The sequence below is a fragment of the Dermacentor silvarum genome, chromosome 3 (genome assembly GCF_013339745.2).
Source record: "Dermacentor silvarum isolate Dsil-2018 chromosome 3, BIME_Dsil_1.4, whole genome shotgun sequence".
Classification (NCBI taxonomy): domain Eukaryota; kingdom Metazoa; phylum Arthropoda; class Arachnida; order Ixodida; family Ixodidae; genus Dermacentor; species Dermacentor silvarum.
The window spans coordinates 17,655,344-17,674,721 of NC_051156.1; the positions used below are offsets into that span (position 1 = coordinate 17,655,344).

At 53.0% G+C, this 19,378-nt stretch overlaps 1 protein-coding gene across 1 annotated transcript in view; it reads left to right on the plus strand.

Moving 5' to 3' along the window:
• Positions 1-19,378, plus strand: part of LOC119445354 (inversin) — a 369,285-nt gene that overhangs the window by 292,333 nt on the left and 57,574 nt on the right. The window contains exon 11 of the mRNA XM_037709663.2: positions 5,291-5,372. Coding sequence (XP_037565591.1) covers positions 5,291-5,372 — 82 coding nt within the window. The remainder of the gene's footprint in view (positions 1-5,290; positions 5,373-19,378) is intronic.

The window sequence follows — 19,378 nt, forward strand, 5'->3', positions numbered from 1 at the left end:
GGAGTTGTGATGTTCAGGTACATGGAGCGCCGTTTTGGCTTTTAAATTTTAAAATTGTTTTTCAAGTTCATAAGATAACAGTTGACAATAAAAATCACCTTGAAGATCCATTATATCACATTGTTGTGTTCGGGTCTCAGGAGGATATGCACTCAAAACAAAAGGGGCCATAATACAGATCCCTGGAGCAGACTGGAGGGTGCCAAAGAACTGCTGTTGAAATGCATTAAGCGTGCCTTGCATTGGATGCACGTTAAATATTTCCAAATTGTCCAAATTAATCCGGAGTCCACTACTACAGCGTGCTTCATATATTCATATCGTGGTTTTCGGATGTAAAACCTCAGCATTTTTTGCCCTTGCCTAAAAGAAAGGTACTCAGCTATTAATGCAATTTCCTTATCGCCTTTGTTGTAAGCGCGTGATTTTCTAATGAGTAAGTCGTGAGGAATAGCATCAAACGCTTTCCTAAAATCTAAAAAAAAATACTGCCAATGGCCTGGCTTGTCTATTGCTATAGCCAAATCCTGTGTAAATTATACCTGGAGTATAGCACAAGAGAAGCATTGTCGTAATGCATGTTTATTAGGATTATTGAGGTGCGACGTCACGACGTGCGGGCACCTTTCGCATATTCAGATGTTTCCGAATAATATTTTTTTATGGATCTAACGCTGCTCTTGAACTTTTGGCTAGTTCTTGAATGCGGTGATCTTCCAAATGACTTTCTCCACTTTTATAACAGTGTCCCCAACAATGGCTGAACGAGGTGGACCGGAATTCTGTGCCGTTCGGCTAAGTTCTGTCCACATTTCAACTGCCGATGTCAGTACTTAATGACGACATACGATGGGGCATCTGCTTCATCCACTGTCGTTATTTCATGACAAATTTGTTGAGGTGTGCTGCCTCTGAGATTCAGAAAGGTATTAACCGACCTGCATCCACTGGCTCCATGCTCCCACCTTCGTCAGTCTTCGGACCGGTGAAACAAAAGTAGCTATTAGGAAAGAGCTGAATATTTTTCTCTGGCCTATACGTACGCCTAGGACTGTATAAAATTTCTTTAATGCACGCCAAAGGGAAGTGTGTCAGGGGAAATCTTTATTGAACCACCCTTGTAGATTCCAAAATGTACGTTACAACTGCTCCTTTTATTGCGATAGCAATTATATGGACACTTCAACCGGATTTCTGCCGTCGCCGTCGCCGTGAGGTTCCCTATAGATAAAATCTTCGCCGCGCTCCGTATGCCCGAGCGGAAGCGGGCGGGGAGGCGCGCTATCACGGAGAGCGAACGCACTCAATCTCCCACGCTCAAGCAAGGAAGCCGGAAGCCAGCGCCGGGGGGAGCGGGGGGGGGGGAGGGCGCACTTCTACTCTGTCAACAACCGCGCTCGTCGCTCGCCCGCACCGTCTCTTATCTCCACACGGCTCTGACCTTTATGCGCCGTGCATTCGCCGCTCAGTTTCCGTTGAAGCGATAGACCGCACGTACCTTGGCCCGCTGCGGCGTATGCGCTTGCTGCCAGCGTTTTGACAGTCGTTGTCTGCAGTCATTCAGTGTATCTATTCATGTTTGTTTGTGCGCGCTCACACCACGCTTGTTCATTCAGTTAGTAACAGTCGGGCCACATTTTCCAACGCACGCTACACATGCAATGCTGCCCGGATCGGCAGTGCAGCGCTACAGTTGTGTCCCTTCGCACGCGCTGCCCACGGGAAGCGCTTCTCATCAACACCACCGTTTCACACGCGCCTTCTCGTGGTCATCGAGTCTCTCTTCATGTCGGTCTACTTACGCCGCAGCACATCTGCTTACTTAATCAGCTCATGTTTACTACAATTCATATTGCTACCAAAGCCGCTCACCTTACTTCGTATGACATTGCTGTGTTGCTATCGCATTCATTGCTTCGCCCTTAGGGCGAAACTGTGACTTTGTATTCAAAACGTTTCAGTTAAATGCTACGCAAAGAGACACGCGATATGTGCATGTATATTTAATTTCTGATTTGTGTAATTGCTTACACCTTTTGCTTAAATCGAATAACAATTTCACATGACCTCCTTGTATGCGAGATGGATGAAGCGATGACTTGCAAGCTAATGCGATGTCTTGCGACTGGTAACAAAAAAGCACTGTGAGCACAGGTGCATGTACAGAAAAGGATGAAACGTAGCGATGCAGGCTTCAGCACTCGTGACAACACGTAATCAGTCAGGCACTCCCCAAAGCGACCGCACAGACTTCCCGTTGGGTCTATTCGCCAAAATTTCATTTTCCCTTTGTAAATGTGCTTTGTCCGGTCTTCGTGCTTATCCGCCGCCGGTGTGGCTTCGCTGCTAAGAACGAGGTCGCCGCTTCGATTCCCCGCGGCCGGATTTCGGTGCGGCCGGCGAGGAGGCTCGTGCAGTTCGACTCAGGTGAGCGCGTCAGAGTTGATCAACTTCGTTGCAGAGCTGCGGCGCCTGTGTGCAGTTTCGTTTAATTCCACGGCCACAGCAGACTAGATGACTTGCCAGAAAATCCGAGGGCACCCAAGCACTTCTTATGAGTTAATGCGATAGCATTAATGTCGAATTGAACGCCGGTCTGCCGAGTTTAGCGCTGCGAGTAATGTTTCCGAGTTTTGCGATTAAATTGGTTCGAGTAACTTTTAATGTACAGTTTCTAAGTTAGCATGTTGACTGTATAGACCCGAATCATTTGGATGATATGATTGAGAAATGAAGGATGCCACCGAAAGACCGAGGCGGCAGCAGCGGCCACCAGCGGGGCTTCGTCGAGACGCACTGGTGACGTGCCGTCCCGGCAATCACGCAACAGCTGTCGCGGTAGCAGGTGTTCCGTTTCGCCCGCTCTGCTTCGTCCGAGCCAGCAAGCGTGAGCCAGCGTCACAAGCGTGCTCGTTGTCGCAGCCAATAGAACTTTAGGTGACGTTTCGCTGCTACAGACGCCGCTGGCTATTTCGCTCAATGGGCCATTTGACGCTTTCGCATCAATACGCAGGCACAGACCGATGTCGATATTCTACGGCTATGTGACTGTAATGCGATCACGATCGCACTGCCTGCAGGATCGGATGCGTTACAAACGAACCATTGCGAAGGCACATATTGTGCACTGGTGGCCGTCACCACATTGTAGCCTCCATATTTTATTACATCATTTTCGGGATTGGCCCCGTGTAGTATTGCACTGGAATCAACTCACTTTACTCGGCATGAAACCGACCTATGGAATGACAGAAAACTCATGGTAAGGAAAAAAACACTCGAATAATTTCTCATACTGTCCATACGCTGACGCATGGTAATGGTTACTTACGAAACATCACCTAGATTTTCCGACTTGCAACATCGAGAGCGTGATTGATGCTTCCGCTATGACTGAATTTTGAACATAAAACTCTTAGAAATAGTAAAGGGTCGTTGTGCGACTGATGGCGAGCGCAGCTATAATCATCATCATCATCAGCCTATATTTATGTCCACTGCAGGACGAAGGCCTCTCCCTGCGATCTCCAATTACCCCTGTCTTGCGCTAGCCTATTCCAACTTGCGCCTGCAAATTTCCTAACTTCATCATCCCATCTGGTTTTCTGCCGACCTCGACTGCGCTTCCGTTCTCTTGGTATCCATTCGGTGACTCTAATGGTCCACCGGTTATCCGTCCTATGCATTACATGACCTGCCCAGCTCCATTTCTTCCGCTTAATGTCAACTAGAATATCGGCTATCCCCGTTTGTTCTCTGATCCACACCGCTCACTTCCTGTCTCTTAACGTTAGTCCTAAGATTTTTCGTTTCATCGCTCTTTGTGCGGTCCTTGTTCTCGAGCTTCTTTGTTAACCTCCAAGTTTCTGCCCCATATGTTAGCACCGGTAGAATGCAATGATTGCACACTTTTCTTGTCAACGACAGTGGTAAGCTCCCAGTCAGGATTTGGCAATGCCTGCCGCATGCACTCCAACCCAATTTTATTCTTCTGTAAATTTCTTTCTCATGATCAGGGTCCCCTGTGAGTAAGTGACCTAGATAAACGTACTCCTTTGCAGACTCTAGAGGCTGACTGGCGATCCTGAATTCTTGTTCCCTTGCCAGGCCATTGAACATTATCTTTGTCTTCTGCATACTCATCTTCAACACGATTCTTACACTTTCTCGATTAATGTCCTCAATCATTTGTAGTAATTCGTCTCCATTGTTGCTGAATAGGACAATGTCATCTGCAAACCGAAGGTTGCTGAGATATTCGCCGTTGATCCTCACTCCTAAGCCTTCCCAGTTTAAGAGCTTGAATACTTCTTCTAAGCATGCAGTGAATAGCATTGGAGAGATTGTGTCTCCTTGCCTGGACCCCTTTCTTGATAGGTAACTTTCTACTTTGCTTGTGGATAACCAAGGTGGCTGAGGAATCCTTGTAGATATTTGCTAAGATATTCACGTATTCCTCATGTGCTCCTTTATTACGCAATGCCTCCATGACTGTTGGTATCTCTACTGAATCAAATGCATTTTCATAATCCATATAGAGAGGTTGATTGTACTCTTCAGATGGTGGCGTGGAGCAGAGGTAGAACACCCGACTTCAAATCTGAAGGTCGTAAGTTCGAATCCTACTCCAGTCCACCACATTTTCAGACATGGAGTGGTGCCTGACACCGGCAAAATGTGCAACGTGCAGTCACTCCCGTAAGTCCGAGACGCGCGAAAAGCAGTTATCATCATCATGACTAATAAGATGAAAAGATGAATATATATATTTCCGAGAGCTAGTGGGGCTATACTAGTTCAGGTGCAACCAAACTAGGCAGGCCCACTAAGCTTCGTCAAAGTCACTCCCTCACCAGAAGAGGAATTGGCCTCCCTGGTGCAGTATTCGGCCACTACCTCCCTCATGATTCCGCAGCTATAATATGGCATTGGATATTGGTGACCACCTCCTGGTTAGTTCCGATGGTAGAGCGACCACCCCGAGAAGCCCTTGGTCACACGCTCGATCCCCGAACCAGGGCGAATTTTTCAATTGCGAAGCTTTCCGATATGAGTTTAGTTCGTAGCCGTGCCGTGCATGCTACAGTGGGGGTGGATGACAATTTTCCCTTGCAATTATGCCTCATCAAATGACATGCAACTGTTTGGAAGTTGCGATGTGGTTGTATTTTATTCTTTGCATTTTATTTATCCATGCTGCAAATGAATATTTTAGACGTCCTTTCAGGGAAAGCAACATCGCCACGTGTAGCATGGATTTTATTCATACTGTCTTTCTCATCTTTTGCAGAACTGGTTCCGGAAATGGAGAAAGCAAAGGAGTCTAGCAGTCACGGGACCGGACAGCTCCACACCGCATCGGAACGGACAAGGTTTTCTTTTATGCAGAAATCGGTGCTTGGCAACGATTTCTTATGTCTCATACGCTTATGTCTATGCTTATGTCTCATATGCTTATGTCTCATACGTCACAAAAGCAGTGACTCATGACTTAGTTGAAATACTGAATGCGTGGGCCAGGCATATCAAACGAAAAAAGCTCGAATGTCCTTATATATTGTCACGTAGCAGTAACGTTGAAGAAAACCTTGCGAAGCCGGGCGATCGTAGCGCAGCATTTTCCGGAAGTGCGCGCGAACTTTTCATCGTATTAGTCATGATGATGATAATAATTGCTTTTCGCGCGTTTCGGACTTACGGCCGTCACTGCACGTTGCATAGTGCAGCTTGCAACACCAACACCGCATTCCACCGCGTTGCAGTGCCGACAACGCGTTCCAGCAGACCCGGTCCGTGAATGCATCTCTCTCTCTCTCTCTCTCTCTCTCTCCCCGACCAAAGGGCGCAAAACCTCTTCACCTTGCAGAGCGAAAGCGTGCGAACGCGCCAGCTGTGGACGAACACGACGACGCTCGAACACAATCATATGGTTTGCATCAATACATTTACTGCAAGCGTAGCTCTATGGCTTAGTGGTTCCGACGCTCGCCTTCGAAAAGTGGGCACGCGGGTTCGAATCCCGCTTGACAAGAAAGTTTATTTTCTTTTATTTCTTGATAGTTACTTGATACGAACCACAAATTACGGCTGGCTTAAATAGCTTCCCTGTTAAAACTGTGAATGACGAAGCTGATTCTTTATTGGGCGATCCTGGGCCCAGCAAATAAACTAGACAGTTTTAGTTTAGCCGGTTCACCGTAATAGTGGGCTTACCGGAATAGCGGGATCGAAATGCGCATGCGCAGAACGCTAACCTGCCCATACTGTTTAGCCGTACGCACGCTATTTCTCAGATTTAACGTTACCGTCATTGCGTGGTTTACGTATTTACGTAAAACATGGCGGTGGTTCCGGTTGCCCGCTTGGCACGGAATTTGGCGTTGTTATTGTAGAATTCACTTTGTTCGTAGTGAATGACTGCGTAAACGGTGTTCGCTTAGTCTTATGCCGCTTCGACGAGAGAGTGGTATGGATAATCTTGAGGAATTTTCGAGATTGCTTCTCGTTTCGAACGCGCCTTAGCCTACCCAAATAAGTTTTCTCCGAGATGCGAGCGCCACATATCGGTAAAGTCGGGAGATAGGCGCGACGACGGCATGTGGCCTCTTAGGTGGAAAAATTTCGGAGGCTATGGTAGACAGCTTTTACTACTTGTCTGTTTCGCTGCAGATCGGCGAACATGGGAAGTAAAAATACAATGCGCTCCTGGTTTCCATTGCGCTGCCTCTCGCACTTTCCGGATGCACACACACATAGAATTCCTTAGGTGCCCTATGTATGCGAAATTGAAAGCGTAATGGTATAGCTTCCCGCAGGTAACCTACGCTATCGCGCTACACTAAAAATCTCTTTCTGCAAAGCTGCAGAACGGTAACGCTATTTCCCTTAACCCCGCTATTACGCTAACGTTAAACTAAAACTGTCTACTAACTTACTTTACAACAAGAGCGGCGAGCACAATCGTAGGTCATCGATAAACTGATTAGCGGCGAAACGCGTCGGCTTTTATACATGAGTCATCGACGGTTCCAGAGTAATCCCTGGTGCCCGCGTGTCTTCCAGAAAGTACTACACAATTCGCGTCGCTCTTACAATCAGATTACATAAGCGTCGGTGGCCACAGACGACGGATAGAAGCATCGATAACGTTCAAGAAACTTCCGATACATGCAGGATAACGTTTAACATTTGTTAGGTCGGCGAAAAGCGGTCAACAGTGAAAGATAAACAAGTACATGTGTCAATACCCTCCCCTAAAAAGCATCGCCTCGAAGCTCCAAACACGAAACCGAAAACAAAACCAGGCATAATAAAGAAAAAAAACAGCAACAATGTCCCTAAGTTCGTCAGCGGGCGTAGAAAGGCTTAAATACGCACCATGTGGTTGACATGAGGCCGTGCGCGGCGCGCTGTGATTGCGAAATGCCGTCTCGCACGACCCCATAGTCCAGTGCGCAAATACGTAGGATGACCTTATAGGGCCCGAAATAGCGTCGTAACAGTTTCTCGCTAAGTCCTCGTCGGCGTATCGGAGGCCAGACCCAAACACGGTCGCCGGGCTGGTACTCGACGTAGCGTCGTCGAAGTTTGTAGTGTTGGCTGTCGGTCCTCTGCTGGTTCTTGATGTGCAGGCGGGCGAGCTGTCGACCTTCTTCGGCGCGCTGCAAGTAGGTGGCAACATCGAGATTGTCGTCCTCGTTGACGTCCGGTAGCATGGTGTCAAGCGTCGTTGCCGGGTTCCTTCCGTAGACCAGGTTGAACGGCGCCATGTGCGTCGTTTCTTGCACGGCCGTGATGTATGCAAAGGTCACGTACGGAAGGATAGTATTCCACGTCTTGTGTTCGACGTTGACGTACATTGCCAGCATGTCGGCGATGGTCTTATTTAGGCGCTCGGTGAAGCCATTCGTCTGCATGCGGGTGGTATACGCGGTGGTCCGGCGATGGCTTGTCTGGCTGTATCGCAGGATGGCTGGAGTTAGATCTGCCATAAAGGCCGTACCTCTGTTGGTGATGAGGACTTCTGGGGCACCGTGACGAAGGAGGATGTTCTCAACGAAGGATCTGGCTACCTCGGCAGCACTGCCTTTGAGCGAGGCTTTTGTTTCGGTGTAGCGGGTGAGGTAGTCCGTAGCTACGACGATCCATTTATTCCCGGACGTCGACGTCGGAAAAAGGCCCCAGTAAGTCCATCCCAATCTACTGGAACGGTCGGCGAGGTGGTTCGATCGCCTGTAGAAGCCCGGCTGGCCTTGTCGGCGGTGATTTGCGTCGCTGACAGTTTAGGCGTGTCCTTACGTAATGGTCGACGTAGGCAGTAAGGCGAGGCCAGTAGTACTTTTCTTGTATCCTCGCGAGCGTGAGGGGAAAACCGATGTGTCCAGCTGTTGGGTCGTCATGGAGTGCTTGCAGAAATTCTGGACGCAATGCTCAGAGTACCACGAGAAGGTAGTTGGCTCGGAGTGGTGAGAAGTTCTTCTTTGGGAGAATGTCGCTTTGCAAAAAAAAAAAAAACGGCGCCAAACCTTGCGTGAACTCCTCCGGCACAACGAAGATCTTGCCTTCCAGGTAGTCTAAAAGGCTCCTTAGTTCCGGGTCGGCTCGCTGTTGTTCAGCGAATTTTCATCGGCACTGATGGGTCCCAAGAAAGTGTCGTCATCCTGGTCGTCCTGTGGCGGGGGTTCGACGGGGGCGCGAGTCAAGCAGTCGGCGTCAGAGTACTTTCGCCCGGAATTGTAAACGACGGTGATGTCGAATGCTTGAAGTCTCAGACTCCATCGTGCGAGGCGACCTGAAGGATCCTTCAAGTTAGCTAGCCAACACAAGGCGTGGTGGTCGCTCACAAGTTTGAAGGGCCTGTCGTTGTGGTAGGGGTGAAACATTGATGTAGCCTAAATGATAGCGAGGCACTCCTTTTCTGTTGTAGAATAATTTGCTTCCGCCTTCGACAGCGACCGGCTAGCGTAACTTACAACCCTTTCTAGTCCGTCAATCCTCTGCACAAGCACGGCGCCGAGTCCTTCGCTGCTTTCGTCCGTGTGTCGGAAATACTTTGAAGCGCAAATACACAGACACAAAAGAACACATGAGACACGGACGAGCGCAAACTACGAACAAGGGTTATTGACCACCACACGTGTTTATACTATGTTCACCATTATCGCTGCACATGCGCACAGTGCCTTCTAAGAAAGGACAGCTCTTTATCGGACAGATGTACAGAAGGTGCGCTGATACAGGCTGAGCCTAATGAAGATATCTTTTCAGCTTCTATTATCTCACGGGTGATCCTATGGTCACTTCTGCTGATAACAGCACACTTTTCAAAAAGAGGTCTAGATTGACAGGAACTGCAGTGCATCGCCAACCAAACATCACGTGCTGTTTTCTTTACGTTTAGCGCGTGTTCTTTCAAACGTTCATTCGAACATCTGTGTATGAGTGGTTTTGAAAAGGAAGAGAAGAGAAAAGTGCCGCGCCGTAACTGCCTCTCGTGTGAGTGCACCTCAACAGCGCTGCACGGATGGGGGGAAGGGGGAAATAAAGTGAGATAGAGGAGAAAGAGTAAAAAAAAATGAGAGAGAGAGAGCCCAGCGGTAAGGAGTGAGGGAAGCGGCACGACTTACAGCCGCGAGGAGAGGTTTGAGCCCTCCAGGTAATCTAGTAGCGCCGAGAAGGCGCGCCGGGCGATGGATGTGGGAGTCGCCGGGAACAGGAGTGCCCGAGTGCTGTCGGATGGCAGACCGAGGGCACGGTAGGCAGTGACAAGTGCGCCGCGTTCCGCTGCATACGCGGGGCACCTCAGGAGAACATGGTCGAGGTTCTCGACGTCGGCGCGCCTGTCACAGAGTGGTGAGCCGCTTCCCGAGAGTCGGTGCTTGCGCTCCGCCGTCCGGCAGCAGCCGATGCGGAAACGCAGGAGTAGAGCTCGAGCCTATCGGCTCAGGCCCCTGCGCGGAAGCAGCTTCGGGGGGTCGCCTCCGGCGACGCGAGGGTCGGGATGCCTCGTCTGCAGGTAGCCAGCCACGGAGTGACGGGCGATGTCGAAGGGCATCACGGCGAGCGACAGGGGCACCGGCGAGGTGTGGACCTCCCTTGCAAGCCGGTCTGCTTCCTCGTTCCCGGGTAGCCCAATGTGGGAAGGCACCCACTGAAAAACGAGGTCGCATCCCAGCTCGCAAACGTCGTCCAGCTTACGGTGAAGTCGCTGGACGAACGTGTGGGCATGGTCCTCCCTGGCCAGCATGCACAGTGCCGCTCGTGAGTCCGAGAGGATGGCCGCCCGTGGAACGCGCCGCCGGTAGAGCAGCTCAGCCGCCAAGTCGATGGCTGCCCAGGGGCGGATCCAGGTTTTTTCTGAGGGGGGGGGGGGGGGGTCAGCTTCTGTCAATGATGATGATGATAATGATAGTAGCCTTTCTTATTTATCGAAATTCACCGTTTCTGCTCACGATAAACCCGCGTTTTATACGTCTAGAGCAACACCTGTAGCCCACCATGGTGGCTCAGTCAGCTCAGGCGTTGCGCTGCTGAGCACGAGATCGCGGGATCGAATCCCGGCCGCGGCGGCCGCATTTCGATAGAGGCACAAAGTAAGATGACAATAGTCGCTGTGAACAGTCCAATTAACTAAAATTGAACAATTATTTTTGTCGACTGTAAGTAAGTTTGTATTGAAAACTTAGAGGCAGTCGTGTTTCTTACTGCAGTCAATAAAAAGTTAATTATTCAATTTTAGTCAATTCGGATGCTGACAGCGATAATTATCACCTCACTTTGTGTCCCCCTAGCCACATAACTTATTTGCGCAGGTGCTCTTCACGTGCCTCCCAGTGCCTCACTTTAAGAAAACCATAATGCTTAATTTTGAACACCTGGTATATCTAGCCTGTATTGTTTCTTAAAATAAAATTTGGGATGATCTGTTGCAGGTTCGTTATAAATGCGTAAGCACGGGCCCGTCTTTGGCGTTCTGTTGGGACACATTGATTTCCTTAAAAGAAGATTCTTTGTGTTCGGCTGAGACACCTTCGTTTGCTTTGGAGCTCCAACGCGACAACCACTGGTTGTTTACGATATGCGAATCACCGCGTATGAAGACTAACGACGCCACCTACAAGAAGAACGATGTGTTTTAGTAGCCGAGAGCGCGAGCCAGCATCTTCATGTTTTTTTTTTTCCCGCGCGACGCCATCCTTTTACACAAGGCGCGCATCTGCTCCCGTTTCTCTAACCACGCGACGCCATCCTTGGCCCGCGCGCTGGCGTTGGCCGCTGACGTCACGCTCCCCCACTTCGCAGCCGCTGCTCGAGACTTCGCCCCGCTCCGCGAGACCGCCCACTCAGATAAGCGGATCCAACGGCTTTGACCCTCCTATGCTTAATGTACGGCAAAAAAAACTGCGAAGTTACAATGAAAAACTTGTAGCGTACGAACGGTACTGTGCTCGTACTGGATATTGTCAACGTGTAACTGTGATCACAATGAGTGCTACAGTTAAAAAAAAAAGTTGCCCATGCGTAGTTCTTAGTTTAGCTGTTAGTTGTTATTTATACAGGGTTTGTCCGAAAAGTAATGTCAGTGAGTCGATTAAAAATAAATTATTGATCAGATCGGTACAACACAATAAAATGTTTCAATATAGGCTCCTCCTGCGTCGTTACATTGCTTCTAGCGAGATTTCCAACCATCGAAGGCGTCACGGTAGGCCTCCTTAGGAATGTCCTTTAGAGCCTTGGTGCAAGCCTCTTCGACTTTGCCAACTGTCGCGAAATGATGTCCTTTCATGGGAATTTTCAAGCGCAGAAAGAAGAAGAAGCCTGGGAGAGCCACGTCAGGACTGTAGGGCGGCTGGGGAACCGTTGACATCTTTCAATCGGCCAGGAAGCGGGTCACAAGGAAGGCGGTGCAGGCTGCATGGTGCGTTGTCATGGTGAAGTTTACAATCGCCCCCGATATCAGGCCGGGTGCGATGAATACTTCGTTTGAGTCGCTTGAGCACTTTCACGTAGAATTTGGCGTTCACGGTTGTGCCATGGGGTACAAACTCATGGTGGACAAGGCCACTGATCTCAAAGAACGCAATCAGCATGGTCTTGAACTTTGACTTGCTAATTCTGGTCTTATTGGGGCGACGGGACGCCGAGCTGTGCCACTTGGCACTTTGCCTTTTTGTTTCGGGGTCGTATTCAAACACCCAAGTCTTGTCACCTGTGATGACATTGTCCAAAACGTGGGGGACACTTTCGCACAAGTCCCAAACCTCCTGTCATGTTTCAACTCGGCTTGATTGTTGGTCGTCCATTAATATTTTGCGCAAGATCTTCGCGCACACTTTTCGCATTTGAAAATTATTCGTCAAAATCTCGTGAACGGTACTTTTTGGAATGTTTACTGTCTGTGCCACTAAAGGGACACTCAAACGAGGGTCTGAGTACAAAAGAGATCTCGCGCGCGTCACATTTTCGTCGCTGATGGTCGTTGATGGCGGTACAGCGCCGCCTTCATCGCTGACCTCTTCACAACCTTCTAAAAGACGTTGTGCCCCCGGTAAACTTGACGTTCTCACAAACAATTATCACCAAAAGCTGTCTTTATCATTGGAAAAGTTTCCACTGCAGACTTTCCGAGTTTCACACAAAACTCGATGGCAATCCTTTGTTCCAACGAGCGCTGCATTACGGCTTGCACGGTAAATAAAAATGAGTTGACGAAAAACCTTGTCCTTACTCTCCACATTGTCGCAGACGACTGAGCGACCACGCGTGCGTATGCTAACTTCCCCTTCCACCAATCCCAACTGGTCTTAGCGCGCTGCGACGTTTAGTCGCTTCACAATATAATCACTGACATTACTTTTCGGACAAACCCTGTATATGAACACTTCCGCAAGTGGTCTCTTTCATTAAGCAGGTTGGTCGCGGAACCGATGACACCCCAAGGGGCAACTAAGTTTATCAGGTGCGAAGGCTCTCGCGCGGACATCGGCGTGTTTGGCAAAAGGAACGTCCCTTCGTTCATTCGACGCCACCTACGGGACGAGTAAGGCACCGCCGGCGCCAGGAGGTCCAAGGTGTTCATGAGAGAGAGAGAATAACTTTATTTTTTAGAGAGAATAACTTTATTGGTGTTCATGAGAAAAAATAACTACGGCAACTTCGTGACACCACACCCCGACGGAATACAACTAAGCTTGTGAGCGAGCTATCTGTACTTCTAAATGGCTGATATCAGTGGTACTAGCGAAATATAATTTTGAAGAATGCTGGTGGCTACATTTTCTTGCGACAGGGCCATGCAGAAGGGGGCAATGCAGAAATCTGAGGGGGGGGGGGGGGGGGGGGGGTCAGGACATCCGGACATCCCCCCTGGATCCGCGCCTGGGCTGCCAGTTCGGTGTGCGTCGAGGAGACGGCGCTCAGGACGCGGCACTGGCTATGCGCAGAGATTTCGGGGGCCACGCAGGCAGCCGAAGCCGCCCCGTCCCGGAGCACAGAGCCGTCCGTGAACACCAGCACGCGGCCGGCAAGCTGCTCCTCGATGACGGCAGCCGTTTCCTGACGAAGGGCGATGGCAGTTGCGTTTGCTCCTCACGCCAGGAACGGTGGTGCGGATCACGAGTCCGCGCCTGCGATGCGGAGGGGGAGGGGGCCACGCACTCGACGAGCCAGGGCCGACGATTCTGGTGAACTCGGCGACGCGGCGCCCCATGCCGGAGTTGGGCAGGGAGCGAAACCGGTCCACCAGCTGCTGCCCGTGCCGCGATCGGTACATGCGCTCGATGTGGTTGAGCGCCCTCCCCTCCGCGCGCAGAGAGACGGGGATCTCGCCCGCCTCGGCGAGGGTGGCGCCCACTTGCGATGAGTAGGGGAGGCACAGGAGTTGTCGGATGACGGCTCGGTGATCCGCGTCCAGTGCCTCCCACTTCGACGGGTGGAGATCAGCAAGCGGCAGGCCGTAGAGCACCCTCGCCGACGCCACCGAGTTGTAGATCCGCAGCGCCAGGGTGGGGGAGCAGCCGTGGCCGCGGGCCAGCAGAGAGCGAGCAGCGCACGCCACCCGCCGGGTCCCCTTGCGAAGGGCAGCCACTGCCGGCTGCCAGTTGAGAAGGCGGTCGACGACGAGGCCCAGGTATCGCACTCGCCTCCACCACGGGAGGGCCGCTCCGCGAAGAGTGAGACTCGGGATGTCGTAGCGGCCCATGTAGCGGGGGTGCACGAGGAGGGCCTCCGTCTTCTCCGCCGACAGGGTGAGGCCGATGCCGTTGATGTAGGCGTCGACCGCGTCCAGCGCGCACTGCACACACTTTCGCACTGCACACCTGTTGGTGGTGGGGCCGGTGGCGAACAGCGCGATGTCGTCCGCGTACACAGCGACGCGGACCTCGTACGCCGGCAGCTGGGGGATATAGTCGCCGATGCGTGCGAGTGCAAGGTTGAAAAGGAAGGGGCTCAGAACACTGCCCTGCGGCACACCGGTCGAGACGGCGCGCGGCTGGCTGAGTGCCCCTCCCACGCGCACACGCATCGTGCGGCCACTGAGGAACGCCCCCACATACGCGAGCATCCTCCCCGAGACTCGCATGGCACTGAGCGCATCGATGATGGTGGCGTGCGGCAGTCGGTCGAACGCGCTCACCACGTCGAGGAGCACGAGGTAGCTCACATCACCCCGATGCTTGGCCTCCTCGAGGGTTGAGACGACGTCGGCCAGGGAGTCGGCGGCAGCTCGCAGTCGGCGGAACCCGCTTTGCTCCGGCGCCATGGTGTCGAGTGCCGCGGCAATCCACTCGAGGCGCCGAAGCGCCATGGCCTCGAACACTTTGCCGGCGGCAAAGGTCAGCGACACTGGACGGTACGAGGCAGGGCTGTTCGAAGGTTTGCCGTTCTTGAGCAATGGAACAACCACTGCCTCGCTCCACTCCGTCGGCATGACCCCGGTTCGCCAGACGGTGTTGTAGGCGTCCAGGAGGAGATGTAGTTGGTCTCGGTCGAAGTTCCGCAGCATCTGGTAAGTGATGCCGTCGGAACCGGGAGCCGAGCGACGCCCACGTGACGCGAGCACCGTGCGCAGCTCTCCGATGGAGAAGTCTGCCGCGCACAGTGCGTCAATCTCCTCCAGGGTGCCCGCCGAGGGGAAGTTGCGCCGGGGGGCCATGAGCTCGCGCCGGGGGTGGGGGTGAGGCTGCAGGATTCCGCCGGTGGGCCGTGTTGTGGCTGCAGGAGGCGGGCAGAAAGTGGTGGCGAGCAGCTCTGCGAGCTGCGCGTTGGTGATGCCGCGCGCCACCGCGATGGAAAGTGCGGGGCAGCGCGGGACACGGGGACGCAGTACGGCGCTGAGGATGCGCCACGGGCGCGAGCGGGCGGTCGCGTTGTCCAGCGAGGAGCACAGGCTGGACCAGCTCGCACTGCGGCGCTGCCGCGCATGGCGCCGGCAGACCGCGTCCAACCGGTTGTACAGAGTCCAGTGCTCCTGCCTGTCGGTGCGCATCGCCACACACTGCGCCCAGCGTCGCGCAGCTCGCAGGTTTAGCTGCTTCATGTCCGGCACTGGCGTTCCGGCGGGCACTACACAGCGGGTCGTGGCCGCACGCGCGCACTCGGCGATGTGCCCGAAGAGGCCGCCCTCCGAGACTGGCAACACAGCACACAGTTCCCGGAAACGCGGCCAGTTCACCACACTGTAGGTCCGCGTGGGCACATGGGCGGCGGCGTGAGGGACAAGGAAGATCGGGAAGTGGTCCGACCCCGCGTGTCGGGGTTGCGTCGCCAGATGTAGTGGCAACGCTCCGACACCAGCGCAAGGTCGATAGCCGTCCCCGCAGAACCTCGACGCACGAAGGTGGGCCCGCCCGTGTTTGCCACAAGCAGACCCGCTCGCAGTGCACAGTCCAGCAATTTTCGGCCGCTCGCGTCGATGCGCGCGCAGCCCCACGCCTTGTGGTGCGAATTGAAGTCGCCGCAGACGACGAGGTCCCCCCCAACACGGCCGCACAGGTGCACCACAAATTCGGGGTCCCATGGCTGACTGGGGCGAACATAAACACTGGCGACACATGTGTCGGTGGCCCCGACGCGCACGGTCACCGCCACGCACTCCACGTTGGCACTCGTTAGGTCGTCCACTCGCACCACGGCCTGGGCGAGGTCGGCGCGGACGTAAAGCGATGCGCGCGACCGCCCAGCCGGGTGGAGAGGATCGATACACGGACTGGCAGTGCATGACGCCTGCTGGCAGCTGGTGGCTGCCAGCAGGCGCCACGAAGCCCGGCAAGTTGAGCTCTCCCGCGCGCGCGTACGTTTCTTGCAAAGCAAGCACGTCGCACTCGCCGAGGAGAGCCCCACCTGCGAGCTCAGGATGACGGCGGCGCATCGAACGCACGTTCCACTGAACGATGCGCGGCCGTTGTTCCCTGGACGTACTAGCCATGCTGAACCAGGGCGTCATGCATTGCCAGCGCCGCCACACACATGTGACGCGCCGGCGAGTCGGCGGGTACCAACTCGAGGAGGGAGCGAAGAGCCGAGGCGAGCGCCGTCACCACTAGCTCGGTTGTGGCCGGTGGCGAAGCTCCGGGGGGCTGCGCCGGGTTGTCGTCGGTGGCGGGCGGTTCGCCCGAGTCGCCTCTGGTACTGCTGCTGCTGCCTGCTTGAGTTCCACCCGTGAGGGCCGCGGAATATGACAGCCCCGGCTGCAGTCGCGACGAAGGTGGCCCCCGCTTCGTCGCCCGCTGGGTAACGGGATGTTGCTTGGGTGAGGGTGCTGCCGTAGCGCCGCTGCCCCGCACAAGCTCCAGCGCTTGTTTGCGCGTGATGCGCGGCTTGGAGTTGGCGAGAGTGGCAGCAACCCTCCTTTCTAGCTGCCACTGGGGACAGCGTGGCTCCGTTGCGGCGTGCGGGCCCCCGCAGTGGAGACCCTATGTATTGCTTGCCACATGTTAGCGGGTACTGTAGACTACATTGGTAGTACAGTGAACAAAATGGTCTTTGCGTTGCTTATTGCAGCCTCTTTGATTACGAACGTACCTCTGGTTGCAGAATTTAATGAGCTTTTGTGGTGCCGAAAACACAACATTAACTTTCCAGCGGCCTGCAATCTTTTTGATATTATGTGACAGCCCATGAATATAAGGGATGACAGCCACTTTCTGATGCGTGTTGGGGGATGAAAGCTGTGATCTATTAATATCCATGCGCAATCTTCGGAGCAAAGATTCTGCAATAGAACACTGCACATGCAACGGGTATCCAGCTTGTAACAATCGCTCCACCTGGTAGCGAAGACTTGATTGCATCTGATGCGAACACGATTTCTTAACTGCATTCAAAAAACATAAATTGATGATTCCTCTTTTAACCAGTTTACAATGTGCCGAGGCATAGGGCAAAATCGGCTTGTCCTTGAACTCAAACAGTCCGTCTGGTGTCATAAATGTAGTCTTCTTCCGGTCCCTCTCGTCGACGTTGATTTGCCAGTAGCCGGTTTTGAGGTCCATCAACGAAAAATGCTTTGCGTTGTAGAGTCGATCCAAGGCGTCGTCTATCCGTGGGAGGGGGTATACGCTCTTCTTCGTGATTTGTTGAGGCGACGATAATCGTCGCAGAAACGTAGGGTTTCATCCTTCTTCTTCACTAACACCACGGACTCTTGGACGGCTGGATAATGTCTTCGCGTAGCATTTCGTCGACTTGTTGCCTTATGGCCTCGTCTTCGCGCGCCGAAACTCGGTACGGGCTCTGGCGGAGTGGGCGGACATATTCGTCGGTTATGATGCGGTGCTTGGCGACAGGGGTTTGTCGAACTTTGGACGACGACGAGAAGCAGTCCTTGTATTGCAGGATCAGGGCTTTGAGCTGTTCTTTCTTATGCCTGGGAAGGTGCTCATTAAGGTCGAAAGCGGGTTGGGGTACTACAGTCGTCGTTGCAGGTTCTCTAGAATCCGTGAAGGCGACAGCACTCCTCGCTTGTACTAGTTCATCGATGTAGGCAACCGTGGTGCCTTTGTTAATGTGCTTGTATTCGTGGCTGAAGTTTGTGAGCATGACTCTTGCTTTCCCTTCACGTAGCTCAGCTATGCCTCTAACGACGCAAATCTCGCGGTTGAGCAGTAAGTGATGATCGCCCTCGACGACGCCCTTCATGTCGGCAGGCACTTCGGTACCGACTGAAATCATAGCGCTGAAGCGAGGCGGAACGGTGACTTGTTCTTCAAAACATTCAAGACATGGTAACTGATGTTTGTATCCGGTGGTATCGCTTTCTGCGTTGAAAGCGTTGTCAACTTGGACCTTAAGTCGATGATTGCACCATGTTGGTTTAGAAAGTCCATGCCTAGGATGATATCCATGGAGCAGTGCTGTAGGATTACGAAGCTCCCCGGGTAAGTGCGGTTAACCATGACTCGCGCTGTGCAGATTACAGCCGGCGTTATTAGGTGGCCTCCCGCTGTCCGGATATGGGATCCTTGCCAGGCCGTTTTCACCTTCTTCAACTTGGTGGCGAACGAGCCACTGGACACAGAATAGTCGGCTCCAGTGTTGACGAGAGCGGTGACGTTATGGCCATCGATTAGCACGTCTAGATCGGTAGACCGTCGTCTGGCGTTGGATTATGGCTGCGTCGGCTTGCTCCGCTGCTGCTACGTCGCGTCGGCAGGTCTTCTTTCGGCGGCGAAGTGTTGTCAAGGTTGTTGCCACGCGGCGTGCTGATATCTCGTCGTGATGATTCGCGAATCGTCGTCGTCGGTGGCGGCGGAGGATTTTAGGCATTGCATCGTACAGCAACCGCACTTCCATTGGTTGCTGCGTTTAGTTTCCCGGGTAAGGGCTGGGAGATCGGCCCCGGGTGGGATCGGTGTACTGACGGCGATGCGGCGAGATGTAGCGGCCTGGTGACGGCGAGCGTGAGGGTGGTCGTGGTTGCCACTGGGCTTCGGCGGGGTAGTCGGGGATGTTGCGCGGTCGTTCACCTCCCACTGGACGCGGCGCGTTGACGGCAAATCGCCGCAGTCCCATCGCGCGGTACTGGTAGGTAGGTGTGCCCGGCCTCTCCATAATGCTAGAAGAGTAGGCGGTGATCGGTGGTGCATCAAGCGTCGATCTTCTTCGGGCCATAGCGCTGACAGACAGGTGGGCGCGATGGCGGCGGCGGCGGCGGCGGTGGTGGCTGGCGAAGGAATTGCGCCGGCGTAGGGTCCTAGCATCGCCGTTGGCCTTGCCATTTGCTTCGCCAACCCGCAGCATAAAAATATGTGCCGCAACCACTGGCGTGTTGGCGAAGCTTCTAGAACGCTATTCCCTTTATTAAAGGAATTATGGTTATGAAAGTCATTACCTGTAGTGAGGATATTTAGCTAGCTTTTGTTGTTTTACTGTGCAG